General features: G+C 33.9%; 1 protein-coding gene across 1 annotated transcript; it reads right to left on the reverse strand.

Annotated features, from left to right (window-relative positions):
* Positions 1–8430: 8430 nt before the first annotated feature.
* LOC126669063 (trafficking protein particle complex II-specific subunit 130 homolog) lies at positions 8431–22775 on the reverse strand. Its single transcript, XM_050362376.2, has 21 exons — positions 22428–22775; positions 22081–22310; positions 21273–21454; positions 20162–20345; positions 19742–19832; positions 17464–17624; positions 16665–16754; positions 16395–16556; positions 16129–16190; positions 15863–15953; positions 15362–15525; positions 15017–15227; positions 12863–13408; positions 12561–12773; positions 11932–12325; positions 11735–11825; positions 11133–11217; positions 10742–10931; positions 9499–9794; positions 9116–9206; positions 8431–8990 (listed from the first exon to the last, which is right to left on the reverse strand). Exons 1-21 carry the CDS (start codon positions 22489–22491, stop codon positions 8815–8817), a joined length of 3774 nt encoding a protein of 1257 aa, XP_050218333.1. The 5' UTR covers positions 22492–22775; the 3' UTR covers positions 8431–8814.
* Between the last annotated feature and the right edge of the window lie 1606 nt (positions 22776–24381).

Consider the following 24381-nt stretch of genomic DNA (forward strand, 5'->3'; position numbering starts at 1 on the left):
CTTGGTCATGCAAAATACTTTGTTGGGCTTGAAATAGCAAGAGGCTCACAAGGAACTGTGATAAATCAAAGAAAGTATTTGCTCGACATTCTTTCAGATGTTGGTTTACTGGGTGCAAAGCCTGCTACTACTCCCTAGCCTAAAGGTCTAAAGTTACATTCTACTTCTGGCCCTCTTTTGTCAAAACCAAAAAAATACAGGAGGTTTATTGGAAGGTTACTTTACTTAAACATCAGTAGACCTGACATAACTTATTATGTCCAGCAGCTCAGTCAATTTGTTAACTCACCCTGTGAAACACATTGGACTGATGCTATTCATCTCCTTAAATATCTTAAAGGGAGCCCTTCCCTTGGACTTCTCTATTCCAACAATAATGACCTGTAGCTACAAGCATTCAGTGATGTAGATCGGGGGTCTTGTATAGATTCCAGGAGGTCCTTAACTGGCTTCTGTGTTTTCCTTGGTCCTTCACTCATTAGCTGGAAAACCAAGAAGCAAACTACAATATCAAGATCTTCTACAGAAACAGAATATAGAAGCCTTGCAACAACTGTTTGTGAGCTCCAATGGATCTCATATGTCCTCAAAGATTTTGACATTAATGTCCAGACTCCCATCCCACTCTGGTGTGACAACAGAGCAGATCTTCATATAACAACCAATCCAGTCTTCCATAAAAGAACCAAGCATCTGGACATTGATTGCCACTTGGTTAGAGATCAGTATAAGCAACGCTTTGTTCATCCTACCTACATTCCTTCTCAACAGCAACCAGCAGACATTTTCAACAAGTCTCTGGCTGCTCCTCAGTTCAATCACTTATTGCTCAAGTTGGGATTGTTTGATGTCCACCAATCTCCAACTTGGGGGGGGGGGGGGGGATGTAGAATTATATCTCCTTCTAGAAGACTCTGCAATCTCCTTCTACAAGCCTTTCTATTTTCTGTTACAACGACATCATTCTCCTCCGACATTCCCTGCCATCATTCTCTGACATTTGCTGTTATTCCTTCTGTCCTTTTGTTTTGCTGTACAGCTGAGCTGGCTAAGATATTTTGTCTTTCTTTCTTAGATAGCAAGTAAACGTTGTATATAAATACAGACCATTGTAAAGCTTTATTGATATATACGAATATACAATCAAGGATCATTACTGACCTTGTTATACCATTAATTTGTTCAAGAGCATCGTAGAAAATTATTTGGTAATAAAGTTGTTGATTGACGAAGGAAGTACAATTAATTTAATGATTTGAAAAGGGTTAAGGAGGATCAGAGGAGATTTGGGAAAGTTGCGACTTTGTCCGGTTTCAATGGTTGCGAAATCGATGGTATCTCTCTAAAATTCTATATTGATAAGAAAACCGGAGTCACACACAATTGTAATAAAAGGTAAACACACTCGTTCTCTCTTTTGACACGAGAAATTCTTGTGTCAACCAAGTTCACCACGTAAAATTGTGAACCGTCTATTTATCGTGTGATACGTGGCGTAATTAATATGAACAACCAATCATTTTGTGAACCATCCATTATTACTATTTGATTACCATTTTTATCCTTACTGGGCCTAAACATTTGAATCCATCAACCTTCAAGTTAAGCCACATCCAACAAGAAACGAACCTCCACCAAATATCAGCCATCCATTTATCTTCTAGATCCATCATTTACCGACCGTTAAAAAATAATATGTTAAAAAAATTGAGTAATTGTTTTTTTAACGAAGGGTGGTCCAGAACTTGGTGGTGCCTAACTTTCTGATCAGAGTAGTTCATGGTGATTACTGATGACTAGAAAGTATAATACTGAAATTTAATTGAGCCATGTGTTCAGTTATTATTTATTTTCATTTCATGTGCCTTCTGCATGCTTTAATTTGCTTTCTTCATAAAGCCAAATTAAATTATATCTCTAATTTCTTTTGCTCAATTTTTATTTGATTTCAATGTTTGTGCACTAGGGAGCACATAAGATGCTTTACTGATTGGTACATAGCCCTGGTCCCTCTTATAATTTTGCTTTTTATGGAAGACTAATTTTCTTAATACAATTTAGTGTTTTAGTAGCTTTTGACCTAAATGATTCAAATGTTAATGTACAAATTTTAATTTAATATGCTTATATATAATCTAGAATTTGAAAATTTAATAAAATATTTTTAATTTATTTATGATTTATTAAGTGCAAATTATATCAATTGGGTGTGTCAGTTGGTTTTGAAGTAGTCGTTTATCCATATTAGGCTTAAATGCACCAAAAATTACCAACTTTCGCGTGTTTTTAGTATTTAACATAATCTTTTAATTTTGACAAAAAAGTACATGAACTTTTAATATTTTGCAATTAAAGACACTAGCACCATTTCGGATGTAAAACGGCACCGTTTTAGATTAAAATGGCGCCGTTTTGGATGTAAAATTGCACTATTTTTAAAAAGAAACACATGCTCTTAATCGCAAAATTTTAAAAATTTATGTACTATTTTGCCAAAATTAAAAGATTATGTTAAATATCAACTAAATAAATTACAATTGTGCAGTTTATTAGTATGAATTCAACTAAATAAATTACAATTTATTTTATAAGAATAAATTAAAATTTAGTACAGTAATTCTAAAATTTACTTGAATTAGAAAGGGAAGAAGAATGGTATACTTCAAATGATGTGGAATTTTGATAGGATTTTTTGGTGGTTATTAATATATAGGATGGTAAGGTTGTTGTGTAGTCAAAATCTCACCATAAACCCATTTGTTAGGCATAGATTTGTGCTAGGACGTTGGTTAGTTGGGAGCTAAATTTTGTGCAATTATAATTTCCCATTTGGAAGAGTTTAATAGCCTTCTTTTCAATATTTTTTTAATTAAAAAAGAAAAAAATAATGTGTAATAATTAGGAGCATACAAAAATCAAATTTATTCTCACAATCCTATCAATAACTCAAAAAATTAACCGGAGTTTATTATTTTTAATGATTATTGCACTTAGATGGGATCATTAATCGAGCCGACATAATACACATAACTATCCTAAGAGTATCCATTACTCTCTATTACACTCACCAGTATACTTTCTCGCAAAAAAATTGTTAGGTTTAATGTTAACCAAAATTGGCAAAAGCGGAACCAAAACTCCAATTTAAAAGAATCAAAATTTTTGTTTTTGACTATTTAAAAAAATCAAACAAACAGTAAACAAAGTCGAAAGTGGTAACTTTTCCATATAGGGGCAATTTTATGCCACTATAAGAGAAAAACCGCCTCTAACACTTGTAGGAGCGGTTTGTAGGGGCAACAGTTATAACCGCCCCTAACACACTTGTAGGAGCGGTTTGTAGGGGGAGCAGTTATAACCGCCCCTACAAAATAAATACCCTTGCATCTGTTTTTTTCCTGGCAAAGAAGGTCGGTCAATCCTCCCGACCCTCCCCTGATTCTGCCCATGTCCATTGGTAACAGCCGGTGTAATTGAAATTTAGTGAGTCTATAACATTGTTTTTTAATCCAATAATAATTTTAGATATGAACAAAAATAAAAAAATAAATAAATATTATAAGATATATTCAATGTACTTCTAAAAGAGTAATTTATAGTAAGGACAAATATAATGAAAAAGAATGTAATCTATAACTCGTATAATTAAAAGGACCAACAGAACTCTTTCATTGATTCTCACTAAATGGACTTTTTTATTAGTTTCCACTTTTTTAAAACACTTTATTTATATTTTAATTTCATAATTAGTTTTTAATTATTTATAATTGAGATGAATTAATCAATCAATAATTCTGAATTAATGTCTAAATTATTGTGTATAATACAAATATAAATAAATACTACATTTTAATGATAAAATATTATAAAAAGATAATTAGGATTCAATTTTTCGTAAACTCCTCTCCATCAAAAACTTCCGTATATTATAGTATTGGTGTTTCACCCGCTACTAATGAATAGAGGCCTAAGATATTTTTAGCGTTTAATATGATGTTATTGGAGAAGAGAATCATATAAATGAACTATTTTGTGAATTATATAAGATTTAATTCCATGGTTTTTTTGCGGGGAAATTACTCTCTATGGTTAATTTTTTGAAATTTTTACAAAATACTCATGTTTTCTCTAATCTATCAATGAGTTACCAATAATCTACTAATAAACTATCAAAAAGGGATATTTTTATAAATGTTTTTAAAAATGAGGTATTTTAAAAAAAGAATTCTTTTTTTTTCTTCACTTTGATTTTGTTTTTTAATTTGGAGAAGAGAATAATATCAAGACATAGGCATGTTCATTTTCACCATCAACTTACACTCACCATTGTGTTCTCTATTTGCCTACAGAAAAATGAATACGCACTCTCCCACTTAAAGTTTTCTTCTTCAATGGAGAACCGAAACTCTATCTTATATTCATATGAAGGAGCAATTTTTTTATTGAATAATGCTATATAATCTTCCTTTTGAACCCACCTCTCTTAACCCACCTGACGTGGCAATAAAAAAATGGATGTATTAAAAGTTGATTTTTGAGATATATACATTTGTAGGAGAATTAGACGGATGAAACATTGCCACATAAGGAGGGATATTGAAGGTGGAACACATCGATCTCTAGGATTTGGAAAACACTATTTCTTCTAACCAACCCAACTTAGAGGCGGCCGCAAAAGTGTCATGGCAACCGAACATTTGTCACCTCCATGAACTGGTACGTACTCTAACTACTTAATAAGTTTCTTTTTTTTCCCATGAATCATTTGTTAATATCAAATTAGTAAAATATAATATAAAGTATTAGTAAAAAAGAACACAGTTTCTTAATAACCATTCCTTCAGACTGTCATAAACTTCAGCAAAAGTCGACCTATCATCGGGGTTAGGAGAGCAGCAACTGGAAACTAACTTCTTCCAACCCTCATTTAGTCCAAAGGCAGTCAAAGTCCCCAATGCTATACCATATGAGTAAAAATCGGCCTTGTAAGTTGGAGTGGTCATTATAAGCTCCAGCGCTTTATTAATTTTCGGAGCCGGGAACCCCCACCACCGAAAAGGAGCGACCAGCCCAACAAGAAAGTCCAAAATTCCCAACCTTGCAGATAACTCCATTGGGATTCATCATGTTCAGAAAGATGTTTTCAGGTTTTAAATCCAAATGGATTATGCCTGATGCATGCACGCAAGCCATTCCCAGTGCGACTTGATTTGCAATCATAAGTTCCTCTTCAGTAGTAAGTAACCTCTTTTGTGCCCTCCAATCGGAAAGTGACCTGTCCGGCATGCATTCCATAACAAGTCCAAAACAATATTCAGGATCATCAACGATTATGCCATACATAGTCAATATATGTGGATGATGCAAATTGACTATCTTCCCACCTTCCAGCCACAAAGTTTCAAGTGCTGTTGTTCAGTTGGATCGTTAAAGGGGATATCATGGAGAGGGTTATTATCTATATTTTGAATTTTTTTGGATGTTTTTCGCAATTGTATTATGTTTCAGTGGGATATTTGTTGCGGCCGACGGTAATGCTCGTTATCTTCGCGAGACAAGAGTGGCTCGTGTGAGACATGGAGATAACCTTAGTGGAGCTGTTAATTTAGCTGTTTTCACTACACTTCTGCAGCAATACACTTATCTCTATGTTGTAGGATTTGTGCTGACTTTACTTATATTGCACGACTGCAAATCCATCGAGTGGTCGACGATTTGGAAATCTTTAATTTTCTGTATCGTTATCGTTGTACAACAACTGCCTGTTTTCATTTATAGTCTTGCTCACTTTACATCAAGTTCGGAATTGCGAGTGTTATGTTCGTCTTAGTTACTATTTATTAATTGTGGTAGTGTTGATGATTATATATTTCATTAAATTTTAATAATAATTAAGGTTCATGACAGAGTAGGGGCAGTCGCCTCTCGCCCACCTGTCCCCTTATGAGAATCTTTTCTAATATTAAAAAAACAGATGTTCAGATTGATTATGGGACATTGGCGAGAAGAAAAACATTAAGAAAATAAATTGCTAACATTAAATAAAATTAAAAAAATAGTGATCGTCATTTCTTCTCTAATCAAATCGTAAGCATTGTTTTTCTTTTGCTTATAATTGGTGTCCAGCCACCAACGTAGAAGTCTCACAAGAAACAATATACATGGAATTTCGACGCGAATATAAGGCGGGCAGATGATAAGTTTAGTGAAGCGGAAGTAGTGGTTCAGTATAAGAAGTTAAAAGTGCCAAGATTATCAACTCCTCTAGACAATTGGAGGCGTACGAAAACGAGTATCGTCAATGTGAACCCGATAAGGTATATATAAGAATGCTCATGGCAGATTGCTAAAATATAGTTTAGGACAAAAATGATAACTTCTGCAAGTCCCCTAGTATAATCTCCGTAACGGACTCGAGCCCATCTCCTATGGCGAAAACCATCGGCACAAAATAAATGTTCAAGATGAAGAGAATTAAGAGGACAATTTCGAAGAGAAATCAGACTACAGCTAAGAAGTAGAACAGGAAGTGAAGAAAAAAATTTCTCATGTATGTATAGGCAAGCGAATCATGAGTTGCGATTGTGCAGAGAGAAAGCACATAGGCTAGACACTCCATAAAAACTCATATCTTTGTTGGTCAATGATCACCAAATAGAGCTTGTCTAATGGCTTTCAGAAATTGAAAGAATAATAATAGAAAAAATGTATTAATAACGAAAGAAAACGCATTCTTATATTGAAGAAAAATCATCCACTAGTGTAAAAAAATAGAATCATGAGACTTTAATATTGATACATAATCACCAAATTAATATATATGATGAATGAAAAAAGAGAGAATATTATTAAGAAACATTTTGAATTATTACTTAGTTACTATTTATTAATTCTTGTTATATTGATGATTATATATTTTATTAAATTTTAATAATAATCAAAATACATGACAGAGTTGGGGGCGGTCGCCTCCCGCCTACCCGCCCCCTTATAAGAATCTTTTCTAACATTTTTTATGCATATATAAAAAGACAAAAATAAAAAAATTAATACAATTATTCATTTTCAATGATATTTTTTAAAATTATTTTTCTTAAAAAAAAAACTAATTTGTTTACACTTTAAATAAGAAGAAAAAACCATAAAGCTGAGTAAAACTATACATTTTTTTCATTAGGTCCCTTAACTTTTATTTGATTTTTTCGGATCTTTAAACTTTTATTTTTTGTTCATCAGGTCCTTCGACTTTTATTTTCTTTTCTCAAGCCCCTGATTGTTTATTTTTTGGTTCATTGGGTCTTTAAATGGATCATCGATCGTTTAAGGATCTAATGAACCTGAACCAAAAAATAAAAATTTAAGGACCTGGGAAAGTCAAATAGAAATTGAGGGATCTGATGAACCAAAAAATGAAAGTTTAAGGATTTGAAAAAGCCAAATAAAAGTTGAAGGACTTGATGAAATAAAAAATAAAAGTTTAAGGACCTTAAAATGGATTTAGCCTAAAAACTTTTATCTTATTTTAATAGTCGCACTCTTTTTTTTCTCTCTCTCAATTTTTCTTCGTTTTTCCGTTTAATTTTCCGTTCGTCTCTTCCGGTCGATTTTCCATTCATCTCTTCCGTTCGATTTTCCGTTTGCGCTTTTGTTCGCCTATTTTCAGTGGATTTCTCGTCTCTTATATGTATTTTATGACAGGTAAGCCAATTTTTAAACTTATATGTATTTTTAATAACTAAGAATAATTTATATGCATAGTGAAAAATCGGTGATGCCTTTAGTAATTGGTGTGACTTTTTGAATTGACTATTCGTAGAAGTATGACTTGTAAATATAATCCAGAAACCGTTTCAATTATTCAATGTTTGACTCAGACTTTTATTATATTTATATCAACCGGACCAGAAACTAGCCAGTTCCCAATTAATTGGTAACACTAAATACTATTTTGATGCAAGTATTCCACCACGATAATATAAATTTACCAAATTTATATCAATACATAACACAATTCACCAACAAATTTCTATTTATTCTTTTATATTTATAATTACCTTTATAAATATTAAAAAAATGAAAACAAAGTTTAATATTACTATAATGCATCATGTATAGTGAAATGGCTTTCAGTTTCATGGTTATATTGGAGTGAAAAGGGACAGCAAAATAGGTAATCATCCCTGTTGCACATACGACATATTTTCAAAGTTATAGTGCTTCATCAGGAATTTTCCGTCAAGCATCAATCAATGAACAATCCCTAATTGCAACTTGCATCAGAAAACGCAGTTCCAGGTGGACCATCAAACCCATTAGACAATACTAAAAGTTACATTAAATTTTGGATAAATTCATAACAAACCATGCCCTACTTATTAAATAAATTCCCTTTTGATTAATTAGCTGACATTCCCATGTAACATAAGAGGATATGTTAAAGAATGATAAATTACTCTAACCACCTGATTTTTTCAGTACACATGAGCAACTTTAAATTCAAACTATTTATGTTGTACATGAAGAATACAAAGTTTCACTATACACGAGCAAGGGCTACCGAAAAATTGTGATATAGCAGCCGATGACAGCACTCCATACTAAGCATAGCAGACGATAGCACCCCAAAAACTGCCTAACTGCGACTAAATTAATGGACTCAACTAACTTCTCTTGATTCTCTACTATAGTAGACATACAAAATTTACAAATTTTAAAGGTCTACAAGAACAGACGCTTCAACAGGACCCACGTATTCGTAATTTATGGAATTTAAAATTATCCATCCATTTTCTGTGGAAAACTAGGTCGATATTATCATGCTGGGATGCAAAAAGAGGAACTCAGAGTAGGAGGCATGACACAAACCAGATGGGGCGCAGAAGGATTGCTGCTTATATTTGACTCATCCACATCTGGCAATCCGAGTCGAGGAGGACGAACATAACCAGCTGTCAGAGGCACACATATTATGGAGATGACTATCCTTGAACCTGTCATTACAATGAACTGGTTTTTAAAAATGCCACATAAATTGCTAGTCAAATTTTTACATACAGCTGACATGTATATATATTTTATAAAATCACAAAAATGAAACTAAAGTGATTTAAAAAACCTTTCTTTGCAGAGAGAGAAACATGCCCTCTCTTCCTCCCGGCAATCATCCAAATTTCAGAATTTGCACTAACTTCATACAGCACCTCCCCCTGTTCCAAAAATAAAAATATTAAAAAGCCCTCATGGGAACTCCCAAATTTTATGAAGAAAATTATTTAACAAGTAATACACAAAAGAATGAAATAAGTAAATCAACTACCATATGGTAACATGATGTAGCCAGAGTTGACAAAAAAAAGTCAAAGCAACTGTAGTCCAGTGTTTAAAGAAAATTAAGAAAATGAAGAAAAGATAATGGGGAAACCTATGGTTAAGGAGATACTTGAAACTTCCAGGAGTATTTTGCAGCTTATTTTAGTTGTTCATATCATATGTACTTACACATTGTTCGGAAATTTGATCATCGCTAGAGCCCTTCAACCTTTCGATCCTCCATTTCATAGTAACAAGTTGTCCAACTCTCAGGCTAGCAGATGGAAGAGAAAGAAAACCAACGGCTAGGCATGGGTCAAGTACAGGCCTTTGCAGCACAAGAGCACTCTTGAAGATGAACTCCTGCCTGGTAGCCTCATGTCCAACTGATTCCACAGTCAAAGGAGGATGTGCTCCAATTGTTCTCTCACCAGAAATTCCATACCTGATATTTAGTAAGCTTTCTGGGTTCCGTGCCTCTCCATCTGTGAAAATGGAAAAAAATATTTATAGGAGATGGTGTCCAGATTCCAGATTCAGAACAGATGCCAAAAATGGGTATAATCCTTAGTAAGCAACATGCATTAAACACGGCAAATCGAAAAAAAATATATATAAAAGATGAAAGAAACTTAAATTCAGACTTTGTTTGATGGAAAAAAAATATTAAAGTTGAAGAAACTTAAATTCAGACCAATATCTATATTTTTAAGTATTCCAAATATTTGGTGTTCATACTAGGATATAGTGGTCAATCGAAATTGTTTACTTGATCCAAGGGAAAGCTGAGCCATTCGCAAAGAAAAAAGTCCCGTCAAAGAAATAAAAATTCATCTGCTGCACTTCTACAACTAGCGAAATGATAAGAACCCACAAAAGAACCATGCAAGCATATACCCATTGCTATTGCCAACTAGCAACAGTCATCACCCATCATTGCCAGCAGGAAAGCAAGGGAAACAACAACCAGTGCAATGCCTAGCAGGAGAAAATGCTATGTAAAAAAAAAAAAACAATCCTTCGCATGTCAAAGGATATTTTATAAAATGTTATGCAATTCATCTTCCCAAATAAATTAATTTATGTGAGGAGCACACTTCAAACTCCTAAATTCTATCATGCGACACTTCAAACTCCTAGATTCTGACTTCTACCATCGCTTCAGCACATGAATATTAATTTTGGAATATAAAACATGACTATAAACGCATTGCTCAAGGCTTCAAGTCTACAGGCTTTCCAAAATATGCGCAACAATTGAACACATGAAGCGCAGAACAATCAATAAAAAAAATGACTAGACAGTTCTTGAAAAAATAATACTCTTTCTTACTTCTAATGACACATTCATCTTTTCCTAAAAAAAAAGGACATTCATATTTTGAATAGATAAGCATTGATCGTTGTGATTAACAAAATAGACTTTACATACCTTCACCAAACACTTTCCCTAGGCAAAGACTGAACAAGATTCCTGCCCTAGAGGTTGGAGAAATCACAAGTGGAAAGAAGCTTGAAGTTGGTCTTCCATCATCTTGACCAGTATGAACAAAACCATCTTGGAGTTCAAGCCAAGCATCATAGATAGTCAATGTAGCCTTCACTTGGGACTGTAATATCACCTAGAAGTTGCCATCATAGACATTAAAATAAAAAGAATAAATCACTAAAAAAGAAAAATCATCAAATTTCTAGTTATATATGCTGGATAAATTGTCAATCTCCTGAGAATCCACTGATGCATCTCTTAGATATGCAACCAGTTTTAGAAGATATCTTTTTGGTAGCTGAAGTAATTTTTACAACAATACTTAGTGGCATACCTGCAGAAGCAGGGTACCATCATTACATTTATCTGCAACACGTGTGCTCACATGGAAAGGCTCAGTGAAATGCACAGCAATGGTCCTGCATTTCAAGGCATGAATTTAATAATAACTCGGAGAGAAAGCATATAGTAACCTGCAAAGCACCTTCTAAATAATGGAGTGCGAGTGTCGTATGCTTTTTTGGTACAACACGCGTCCACGTGTCTGATATAGCTTTGTATGTGACTTTTTTTTTTATTCAGGACACAACAAAGACACGTCCAGAATACAGTATTGGCACTTTTTGAATTACAGTAGGGATTAATTTAGTTACTTTTTGTGCATGCCATGTACGGTAAATTATCATGGAGCTTTCCTTTTTTATCACAATAACCTCAATTTGTTTTATAGAAATCATCATATCTAAATGATTTAAGATACATTTTATATGCATTAAATTAATTTATATATATACATGTGTAGCACCCGTGTCGTGCCCTATCTTTTAAAAAATTACCGTCAGTGGATTGTGTCATATTGCGTCGCGTGTTCGTGTCTTTGTCAGTATCCATGCCTCGGATAATAAGGAAACACTAAATTTCAGGGAGAGACAATACCTTTCAAACATCTGGTTGTGTGATACTCCAAAATCAAGTTTCAATGCTATTGTTCTCATACCATCCACAATGCTCTGTCTCTGAGGAGTGACTGCCCATGACAAACCAACATATTAAAGACATGTAAATCATAGAGCACAAAAAAGACCACAGAAAAAACAAGATAGAAAGCAGAAAATACTTATAATTAATATGACCTGAAGATGATCCTTTTGGGAGCGAGTCACTGATAGCACGAACAGGAATCCAAATAACCGAATTCACACTGCTTGCCCAGTCAGGAAATTCTATCTTACCATCATGAAGAGTTAAACGATCAAGGTCTTTATTAGGAGCCAGAGGACACTCATTTTGAGTTCTGTTCAAGTTTGCCATGTCAGGATCATTTTGTGATGTACTGGCACAACTTTCCATCTCAATGACATGCGACTCTTCAATCTTTAGGCCTGGACCGGTATCAATGTGCAAGATAGCACCTTTCAGAGAGTAGTCAATGGGCCGTACTATAATCCCCACGCACTGAGTTTCATTTACAAGCAAGGCAGATGAAATAGCTGCAGTAAGATCAACCAGAGGCCTTGGCTTGAAAACCTGGGAAAGGAAAGGCTTTATTAGATTATCGATCTGCAAATTTCAGCCAAAATGGATGACTACTAGAATCCTAGGATAGTTAAATTTAATGGGCTATTTTCAAATCAGAAAACAGCACTGTTCAAATTTCTTGGCAAACTTATAGATCTCATTGTAAAGAATCATAGATCCCAAAAAGAATGACCCTCCATTTTCAATACTATTAGTACCCTTTATGGATCATGAGAAACAGTACCTTCAAGATAGGCCTGGTTGGTTTTTCATAGCTCATAAAATCATCAGTGTCTGCTGGACCACCCTTGGAGAAACTATGAGATCTAACCCTCAATTGACCAATCTGCCCAGTAAAAACTCCCAAGATATAGGAACCTGGTTTATGGGGCGGTAGAGCGAGGGTAATTGCATTTCTACCAGGCTTCAGCACATTGGCAGTAGAGCTCCTCAATGCCTGAAAAATTAGACAAAACTCATGAGTTATGACTGGTATACCAACCGTTGAGGAGTTCAATGTGCATTTTTAATTCGACAAAAGCACACCTTAGCACCTTCATCAGCATTAAATGTAGCCATCAAAGTGAGGCTTAGTGAATCAAGAGTTATGTCATCAGGAAAACCACTCCAAACAGTTACAGATAGAGTGCCAGGATCCCCATCACATAACTCCAATGGAGGCCCAGGATTTCCAGAAAATGTGATTAGCGATGAAACATCTAATGGCACAGGATCCTTCATTTCACTGTGTGCAAGACGAACAACCTCAGCCTGAAAAGCCTGGCGCTCCTTGATTGAGAATAAACCTTTGTCTAAAGACAGCAGTCTGATACAAGATGATAAGTAGCCAGCTTGATCATTCAGCATCTTCTGACACTCGGCTAAATTTGGCAGGAAGTTAGCCAATAACTCCTGCCATCCTTCACCAGCATACAGAGCACAAACTTTCTCATATGACTTTGCAGCCAGATCAAAGTTTCCATGCCTGAAGCAAACAGCTGCTATTTCACCATCTAGGACAACTCCATGTCTTTTCCACCACGAACGATGGTAATTGTCAGCAGCACCTTTGGTCAGCTCAAGATATTTTTGCTGCCATGACAAGAATTTATGCTTAAAGACAAGGGACAAAGAACAGAAGGAGGAAGTACATTCAACCATTGAATACAGCAGCATTTACAGAAAATGCAATCAAGAAAATTACAGTGTCAAGTTCATTAGAAAGGTCCATAAACCAACAGAGCATTAAGAACCAAACTTTTAGTGGAATGTCTACATATCCAAAGCTAAAGAAGTCCTTCCCACATAATCCAGCAAGCGATCAAATGGCTAAACGAATGGCAAGCTAATATATTTAAACTTTGGTTTAAAAAGAAAATATATAATCACAAAAATGACCCTCAACATCTATATAATCAATCAAAAAACATGTAGGGCCCCTCAACAATTGATCAAGAATACCTTCATATAGCAAGAACAAGAACAAAAAAACACTTATTAAGACTACTAATGCTTCCATGCCAGGGTTAGTCTATATGGTGACAATCAAGGTTATTTGAATCTTTCCATTACGTAATTGTATCAAATTATTATTTCGGTTCTTTTCTTCTTGTCAAATAGCCGATTAATCTAAAATCTCGACAATAGTTTTAATATGTTAACAGACCTAGTACACAAATGCCCATTGGGTTTGGCGCATGAACAGACAAGCACACAGCCCACCTCACCTTGAGGTCAAATATTTTAATGAACCAAATAGGGGTTGCCAAGGATTGAACTCTACAAGTTTCTATTATAGAGGCTCTAATACCACGTCAAATAACCAATTCACCCAAAAAATCAAGTTGTTGGGTGAGACTTCAGCAATAATTCTATTATCTTAACATTTCTTATCTTTTTGGCTCAAAATTAAATCTCATCCTTTATATGCATGGCTTCTAAATTCTCCAGGTTAGTGAGTAGATGAGGTTAATTTTGCTTTTGAATGATGGAAATTACAGAGTATAAAAGACAGAAAACCTAGCCCTTCCCTACTGTTTTCGTTCTTTTCCAGTAAATATTTTTGTTTTCTTCTTTTTGTTATGTGTGTCTTTACTTCTTGTTACATCTTAATATTGTGCACATCAACTCAGAATTCTTGCTCCATACCATATATGGAATCAGTCTCAGAATATGATAATAAGATTTGTCTAAATCACAATTTTTTTCAATATCAATATCTTTGACACAATGTCAATCAAAACCATTATCTTGGTCCCCATGAAGCCACAATAGGTGAAAGATTTTAAAGCTAATTGACATCTTTTAAAACAGATTTTTAGCATAGCATGAGCCTTCCTATACAAGTACAAGAAGCCAGAATTGGCCTGAAGTACATAAGAGCATAAATCTTGGTTCCATCATAACTAATAAGCGGGCATGCTTGTGACATAAGTGATTGAACATGTGTACTTTAACATAGAACACAAAGGCAAAAGGATCCTAAGAGGGATGATACCAAGATTCATTATCAGGCACCCTAATCTGTACTTTCATACAAGTGGAATGAATCCTTTGGTTGAATGAAAATCAAATTTAGGCAAGACAAATTCAGCAGATTTGTTTTTTTAAATCCAACAGAGTTGGAAAAAGTTTAAAAGGAAAAAATTTCAGGAAGTGGAAGAGAGTTATTGTGACTAGTGAGTAAAATATAATCACTACCTCAAACTCCTCAACAGATGACAAAGATTTCCATAGATTAGGATCGGACATTGTATGCTCAAGAGCATGCTCAGCCGCAACATATATTTCAGCAAGTCTCATAGGTCGATCCATCGAGCCATCAAAATTACCGGGTGAAGAGTTAGTCCGCGACATCGAAGTATTTGATTTATTTAGGGGGGACGTCCCTGGTGATGCATCTGAAGCTGATCTGTCAACATACATATCAATTACATTATTGAAACATCTCAAATGATATATAAATAGTCACTTAACATGTCAGAAAAGCTAGAAAAAGGAAGAAACTCATGGTAATAGATTTGTTTCAATACTTGAATCCATTACCCATCAATCAAGCTTGGGCGACCATCAAATATTTCAAACATGTTCCCAGCAGAAAGGGATGCTCTCCGCCTATTCGCCTCGCGCAAAAGTACAGAAGGTTCAAGAGGCAATGGCTTCCTTTGAATGCCAAAGTACTTCGTTGTAGGAGTTGATTGAAGAATCTCCTGCATAAAGATAAACCAGGTCCATGATGCTTTCAGAGAGCTTATAGCAAGACGTTATTTAAATACTAACAAGAAAATCAAAGCTCATTCCTAAAAATTTGGACTATATAGTTGGTGGATATAGATATACTAATGAATGCCCTTAATTTCAAGTAAATCAAATATTGATTCATTTTGAAATGCCAAAATTCATGGTCATTGCACACACCAACTAGGAGTTGCAAAATCGTGCTATTCACTCAAAAGAAATCATAACATGATGTCGATCAAATTAAATGCACACACCGAAGGACCATTTTAAAGTTCCAGATTTGGATGTACCAGCTCAAAATTTTACCTTTTCCTTCACAAGCACTTGAGGAGAAGCATCTGGTGGAACTGACGGCCAAACTGCAGGTTTTGGCCAAGGTAGCATGCCAAGTAAAGCACTGCCCGGAGGAAGAATATACAAGTAAAAAGATTGACAGAATATAAAAAATCTTGAATCTCAAGTCTCAAAATAATTAAAACATTTGACACATGAATATTTAACTTCCAAATACATGACCAAGCAACCAAGTAAATAAGGGACAAGCATATTTCCCTTCCCGATGGGTTTCGCACCTGTTGACTGGACTTCTTTCTATATATGCTCCATATCCAATCAAATATGCCAGCCTCATGAACTGTCAAGTGTTAATGGAGCAAAGACATTTCATTAAAAGCCCCTACTGCAAAATGTAGAAAATTAATTCTAATAGTAATTTTCCTCCAGAACAATCTCTCAAAAGTGTGTGACAGGACCTTCCTAAAATTCGAAATTCTATCCTTAGTTTGACGGTAATTTTCTCGCTGTAGATAATAAAGCCCACCAAAGATAAACCATTCACCTTAACTCGACATAGTGAATAAAGATCACCCTGAAGACGATAGAACTCCTTTTCTATGTCCGGTGACACAGCTCCATTATTATAATGAGAAGCAGTTGCATTGATTAAAGCCAAGCAAGCAGTTATTACCCAAACTTCTCTCAGGCAAAAAGGCAGTATACTCTAAGAGAAACAAGAGAAAGAAAATCAGACACAATACCATCCAAAAGAATAAACTATAGTTTTTAAGAATCCAATAAAGTAACTAAAGAACTAAGACAAAATGAATACCTCATGCAGCGTAAGGGCCTTAGAAAAACTGATTATGAATGGATAGCCCCTGGATGCAACCTCAAAGGGACGATTCAGCTTGAATAAAAGCTGCAGTTTAAATTAAACCAAGATAAACACAGTGTAATTGCAACATGGACAATTCATCATAAACTTTAAGTAAAGCACTGTAACAAGTGTAATGGTCAGGAATTTCTCATTTTCATTGTGAGTGCACAATAAGTGTAGTACTAGAAGGAAATGCTAGCTTGCAAGCCACTTTTGTCTGTTCAAATCTACTTAAAACGCATGTCCACTAGAGGTTCAAGGTTTTAAAACGCTCAGACATTATACCAATTTCTGTATATAGCCGAGAATAACTGATAATATAATTAGCTTTAGTAGTACTGGGCATGTTCTCGTGTGTCTTTGATTGAGCATGAGTCCACAAACAATGTCAATTCCCCCGAGCGTATCTACTCATAAACACGCTAAGAGATTTTAAAAAACTAATAGTTAATCCTTTAGCATAACATTGAGCCGCGTATTCAGCGTTCACTCAAGCAGATGTGTCAACAGATACATTTTAAGCTCAGAGAAACTAAATGCAGATGAGTGCATATGATAATACAACTTTCAGAAGTAACAGACCCAGAGAATTAACCATACCACTTGAAAGATAAAGCACTAATACCTACCTAAGTAGATTTGCTGATTATAGCAAATAAAAACATACTATTTCCTCCTTTAATTAACTATCTAGCTATATATGTGTGTGCATATCCAACAAAGAATTGAAAGAATTGCCAGTTTTTTACACCTTTGATTGACAGGCAAAGAGATACTGCCTAAAATCAAATTCCCTAAAGGAGTCATCTTGAACAATTTGTGCCAATGATTTGTTTCCAGGATTCAATAGTGCTGCCTGATCATCCCCACGGTCCAATCCACCAAAGTCCCTTTGCTTCCGAACCATATTAACTGTATCAAATAGGAATGGACCATATTATCACTCAAGAAGACAGAGGCAGAAACAAGTATGAAACCCCCAGACAAAAGAAATAATGATACAAATGAAAATGAGATCACGGAAAATAGAGTATATACAATCAAAAAGAAAAGGCCTAATTACTTAAAAAAACCCCACCTTATAATATTTTTTCGTTTATACCCTGACCTAGGAAAAAATTCATTTGTACCCTTTTTTTGATTTTTCGTTATCAACTGTACCCCAAAATTTTGTTTTTTGACAATTTAATTAATTAAAGGATGAAAACATTAAAAATAATTAAATAGAAGGGTTATATCATCTTTTTTCTGTTTGAAAAAATACAAATAAGTCCTTCAACTTTAAAAATGTTTAAATAAATCCAAATAATTAATTATATTTAAATTTTTTATTAAAAAACTAAATAAATTAAAAAATATTTCCGACAAACACCGTACTCTTTCAATTGATACGCCGCTATGGATTTTTTTACAATTTTTTTTATTTATTTTTTTCGGGTCCCTCGAAAGGAGGAGCAGCTCCTCCTCCATGGAGGAGGAGCACAGATCTGCTCCTCCTTCACAGTGGAGGAGGAGCAGATCGCTCCTCCTTCATATGGAAGGAGGAAGGAGGAGCGATCTGCTCCTCCTTCTTTCAAGGAGGAGCACAGATCTGCTCCTCCTTCATGTGAAGGAGGAGCAGATCTGTGCTCCTCCTCCATGGAGGAGGAGCAGCGGGCTCCTCCTCCGGACCGGGAATCCGTCTTTTTTTTAAAGTAAAAATATATAATTTTACGGTTTTGTGTTTAAAAATTATTTATAGTTAATTTAAATTAAATAATTATTGTAAGTTTAATTTTATAAAAAAGAAGGTATTTTTGTACTATTAATAATATTAAAGTCTAATTAGAATATATGTTAAAAAATGAAGGACTGTTTTAATCTTTTTTCTAAATAAGAAAAGTTCAATTTAGTGCTTAAGGGTAGAGTTGAAAACGAAAAATCAAAAAAAGGGTACAAATGAATTTTTTCCTAGGTCATGGTATAAACGAAAAAATGTTACAAGGTGGGGTTTTTTTAAGTAATTAAGCCAAAAGAAAACTATTGGTCAAGCTCAGGTTTTCTTTTGTACAACAAAAGTTTAAAAAGAAGCACTAGTATTAACACTCAGAATGGCTTCAGGAGAGAAGATCAACTTTATGCAGCAGTATTGTCAGATTTCAATTTATAATCAGTGCAGCAACCTATTAAAGTTATATGACACCACCCTTCTCCCCACTTTCAGGGTACGCGAATGTATCCTTTTCCCTTTTACCACAAACAACCACCCATCTTCAGAACCTTTAGGGGCACTTTCAATGAAACCACACAAGGAAGATCAACAACTTGTTAAAGTTCCCAGCTATAGAGATGAGAAAACTTTCTGCTTTAATTGCGAAATCATTGAGTGGCAATAAAAAGCAAATTAATCAAGAGACAATTTAGTTACTGAATCTGGGCAAGGAATGAAAGTTAGTACTTAATGATGGTTCAGCATTTAAAAGTGGGCCAGAGAAAAGGAAAATCTAAGTTGGTTCTGTAATGTGAAGGCATTATCTTTTAGATAATGGAAGTAGAAAAACATGTGTGCAGGAATGTGCAAAAAGTCATCATATAGCTAGCCCGACCTAAACTCCCCAATTTGGGCCCTTACAGACACAAAAGTAAAACTAAACAATTAAAATTTTATGTTTGGGTTAAGAGGGAAAAAAAGATCATTAGGTTAGAGTTTTAAGAAATACATGAAAAATATTTATAAAAAAAACAAGTCATAGTAAATTCCCGTAAAACATTAAATGTGTCACCAATAATAATGGCAGAATTTTTAGTAATAAGTAGCAATTAGGTGACCCCCGGCCCAAAAGACTGCTGCCAAAAGTAAACCTATTACTTCCTCACACAGGTGATCCTAGCCCAAAATTTTGTTCTTTTCATTTATATCTGAATCTCAGTAATTATCCACCATAAACGCATGTCATACACAAAATATTATTGTTCAAATAGGCATATGCAAAATAACTAGGATGAAAAAAAGAAGAAATATGCAAAACATATACGCTAGCAATAGGCACCTGTTTCCAGATAGCAAAGTTCCAATTCATCATATTCACGTAGTGCATCTTCATGAAGATGACTGATCTCAAACATAAATGCCAGACTTTCCTGAGAACAGAAAAATATGTAAAAAGAGGAAGAAATCTCTAGAACTGGCTACAATAGAATGTCTAAAACAACTGGCAACTCTATAGGATAGGTGGCTGTAAATATAAGACTTCTCGCTACTTCAGTAAGAAATGCACATCAAATAAATTCGAGAAACATGAAATTAACTAAGAGAGATTTTGTCAAAAAAAAAAAGGCTCTCAAGAAATCAAGGGGAAAAGAGAACAAAATATGGGAGTCAATAATTTTCATTCATATCAGTTGTCATTGTGGTGACATCACTCTTACATAAGAATGGCTGGTTAAAAGAAATTGAGTAAAGGAATAACCTTCAGTATAAAAAAATTACAGAAGTTCCAAACCGGCATGAAGCGATGTTCACTGAGCTTACGTATCTCATCCTCATAAAACTGCACACGCCTATCTAATGTATTTTTAACACACTCCATAATCTTGGATTCCAAATCTTCCCAAAAGTTTGCTTCAGGGCCATGAAGATCAAACTTACAGCACCTGGGCAAAACACAAGGTTTAGAACAATCTGAGAAGAGGAAAAACAAAATCCGTGAATCGTGAAAAGCAAATTGCTGACAAAAACAGGGGAAAAAATAGGTTTCCAATAAAAGCACAAGGATCATAAGAGTGCAATCCATGTACCAGATACAAATTACCAAACATATAAAATCCAACACAGCATGGTCATCAGTTTAGTGTTGCTCTTTTTCTAAAATAAGGGAATAGCAATTCATCAGTATCTTACAGAAATTATATCTCCCTCAAAACTGCTTCCATTTACTTCCACAAATTCACCAACAAAAAGAGAGGATAAAAGCAACATTACATCTGTTGGAACTTGGATTTACTCCCGATTCCCAATTAAAAGAATTTTCATAATGTCTGTCCAACAACATGTAATCTTTCTTGGGCAGAATCAATTAAGTGATAACTATCATTTATTATATTTAATTATTTTTGCTGTAAGAACATCCTAAAGCACCTCACCACAAGTGCCTCGCTAAGATGATAATGAAATTTATGTCCAAACAGCTCTTACAAGCAGTCTGGTCAACAGCATTGCACTTGAAAATTAAATTTAAATTCCTCTTCTAAGAACCGTTCAGATATCTCCAAGCATAGACAAAGCAACCTTTCTCTAAAAGAGGTAACACAACCGATTGTGTAAGGTTAAGAGAAAAGCGGGTGATTCATGATACAGCTATAAGAAGAAGAGAAACGTATGAATGAACTTTCTTGAGCAATTAGACTACAAGAAACTCTGAGTACACTAACCTAGCAAGGTGCTACTACTATCGACTATTGCATACAATTTGTAGCACAAAGTAAATAATAAAATATCAATACAGACCGGTATAAAGAAATTTCAAGATGTAGGAAATTTCATCAACTTATTAATTAAATAAAAGATAAATATCAGTTTACCTCTCTCTTTTCTTCGAGCTAAACTCAACCTCAATCTTGGCATATACTTTTTTTGCCATTTTAGAGGCATTATCGTTACTTGGATGAGCTCTACACACAAACACAATAAACCATTCCCTTTCATCATTTTGAACAATCAATTTCAGGCGTGGTCTAAGGATAGTTTTGAATTCATCAAGATCCTAGAGAAGAAGAAGGATAATACAGTAGAAAAATGTTAGAGACTATAGAATAAATAGCTTAAGGATAAGAGAACAAAAAAAGAGGCAAATTCTCAGCCACATAGTGATTACAAAATTTGCAAGAAAACTATTTCATGGTGTTTGGGAATTCTAAAGATGCAAGAAATTCAATTCTACTTTACCAATTCTCATGTTTGTAAAGGTTGGCAAGAATTTTGTTCTTGCAACATTAAATAATATGCATCTCAAAAAAATAATATCATGCCAAATAGTAGAAAATAGCTAGGTAGCACGGACACTTTTTTCAATCAACTTTTCCTGTTTCGAAAATGTGTCGGACACTTGGCATTTCGGACACGAAACTTCATTTTAACATAGGAAACCTTAAAATAACACCGTTTCGCCGTGTTAGTGTCCAACTGTCCCTTCTTCCCATGTCCATATCAGTATCCGTGCTACCTAGTTGAATAATTTTGAAAGAATGAAATTTGACTTCTTCTAAATTCTAATTTGTTCCTAACAAGATATAATTTATTTTGTGTAGTGATGAAAATGCAACTTACTAACATAACAGATACAGTTTTATAACACGAAAAAAGGTACTAATATGACAGAAACCAAAGTACCTCACAGGTAACAAGAACAACAGTTGCATATGGTTCTCGAAACCAGAACAACGATTGCTCCTGAGGAAACCGACTACGAAGTCTAGCATCAGTAGTTAATATAAATTCAGCAGGCAGGTTCACTACAAACACAGGGTTCCGCGTCTTGTTATTCAAACAAGCTCGTTTAAACGGCAATCTCGCTTCAAATCTATCTTTAATACTCGGCCAAAGATCACTCACATCTTCAACTGAAAAAACACAAACAAACCCTAAGATTACTGCAATTACTAACCTAATCAAATCTGGAACAGCGAATCTAATAAGAATAAACTAATCAAATGCGAAATTGAATGTAAAAGTGGTACCTGCGATAACGATGTGATCACATGAATTCTTGATAGTATGAAACTGAGCTAGATAATTCGCCATTTGTGTAACAGTGTGTGTTTATCGATCTATAGATTTATTTGATAATCCATAGATCGATTACTGTATAACTGCAATATAAGCTACTTATTTTGGGTTGGAGAGTGTACAAATGTGTGTGAATGGAACTGAGTGCGAATAAGCAGTTGTCGCTGTAGATTCTTGGTGGTGGTGGTGGTGGTGGTTGTGAAGAAGAAGAGCTTCGGATTCAGTCTTGCTGCTCTGATGATCTGGTGCTTCCTTATGTATCCTATTCCCTGATTATTAACAGGGGAAAATGAAAATTAAATAGTCCCAACTCAAATATTTATTATTTAAAACTTTATTTGAAAGATTAGATTTATGTACCATTTTCAAGAAAAAAAATAAAAAATTATTTTATCTGGAAATATTTACGTATTTATCTCAAAAAGTGAAAATAATTATTTTTTTATCTCAAAGCAAAAAAGTTTTAGAAAATATTCTATAATTTTTTCAGATTTATATTTTTACTCTTAGTTTTAAAATAATTATAATTTTACTCATTTATCATATAATTATCATTCTGGTTATCATGAAGATTTTGTAATTATTTTTTTACAAACATTATCGTCCAATTATCATAACCTTATAATAGTTCATTATCATCTAGTTATCATACTACAGTGCCATGATAATGACATGATAATATAGTGATACTGACATGATAATCAAACACTATTTTATCATACATTATCATAGATATTATCATAGTGTTATCATATAGGTAACATAAATATTGTCATCTCGCTATCATATGATAATGTTAATGATAACGACATGATAATGGTATGATAATGATATGATAATCAAATATTATTTTCTACAAAAAAAATCTTTTTTTTCTGCAGTGTTATGATAACGACATGATAACGTAGTGATAATAACATGATAATCAGACGCTGTTTTTTAATAAAAAAATCGGTTTTCTCTGCAGTGTTTATGATATTTACATGATAATGTAGTGATGATACTCATATGATAATCAAAAACTGTTTTTTTGTAGAAAATCGATTTTTGTGTATAAAATCATTTTTTAATGTAAATTTTTAGATTTAAAAATGAGAAAATTAAAGAGTAATTTATTTAGATATGAAAGTTAAAACAAATTGTATTAATCACCACGAGTTGAGGAAAAATTGCTAAAATCAAATACGAAAAACGGCGGAACGATGGTGGAGCGATGGCGGAACGATGAAGGAACAGCGAAGAAGAAAAGAAGAAGAAAAAAATTGACGGAAGAAAAAGAAGACGAAGAAGAAGAAGAGAGAGAAAGAAAGGAAAATATGAAAAATGACAGTTGTCATATTATAAGAGTAAAAAAAATATTTAGAGTAAAAAATTAATAAAAAGTAGGTATAATTATAATATAAACATGTTTTAAAATAAAAAAAATATATATTAAAATAGTGAGGTATTTTATTGAGAAATCAAATTATTTTAAAAAATGGAGTATTTATCCTAATTTTCTCTTTTATCTATTATGTGAGTAATTACCATCAAATTTTTTTTTTTCTTTTTTGAGAAAAATCACTAAAATTATATTTAAAAAAAAAACTAGATCATAAATAAAGGTTAAAAAGATATATTATCTTTTTGTAAAAGAAAAGAGGCAAGGCCTAAACAAAATTAAACATGAACACTCATCCTATGAAACTCCGTGAAAATCATGTAAGATTCAAGGAATGGCACTATGACATGAGTATTTTGTCTAATGCTCAGGTGCTTAATCCTTATAGTGCATGAGGTCGGGTGTTCGACCCCCGACTCTTCTTCAGGTCGTGGTTTACGTGGTTGAAAAAAAATGGTACTAATAAACCCCGTTAACTTCTGTTAACAACAAACACAAAATCTAGCTCTGTTTAAAAACGGAAT

The sequence above is a fragment of the Mercurialis annua genome, linkage group LG2 (genome assembly GCF_937616625.2).
Source record: "Mercurialis annua linkage group LG2, ddMerAnnu1.2, whole genome shotgun sequence".
In the NCBI taxonomy this organism is placed as follows: domain Eukaryota; kingdom Viridiplantae; phylum Streptophyta; class Magnoliopsida; order Malpighiales; family Euphorbiaceae; genus Mercurialis; species Mercurialis annua.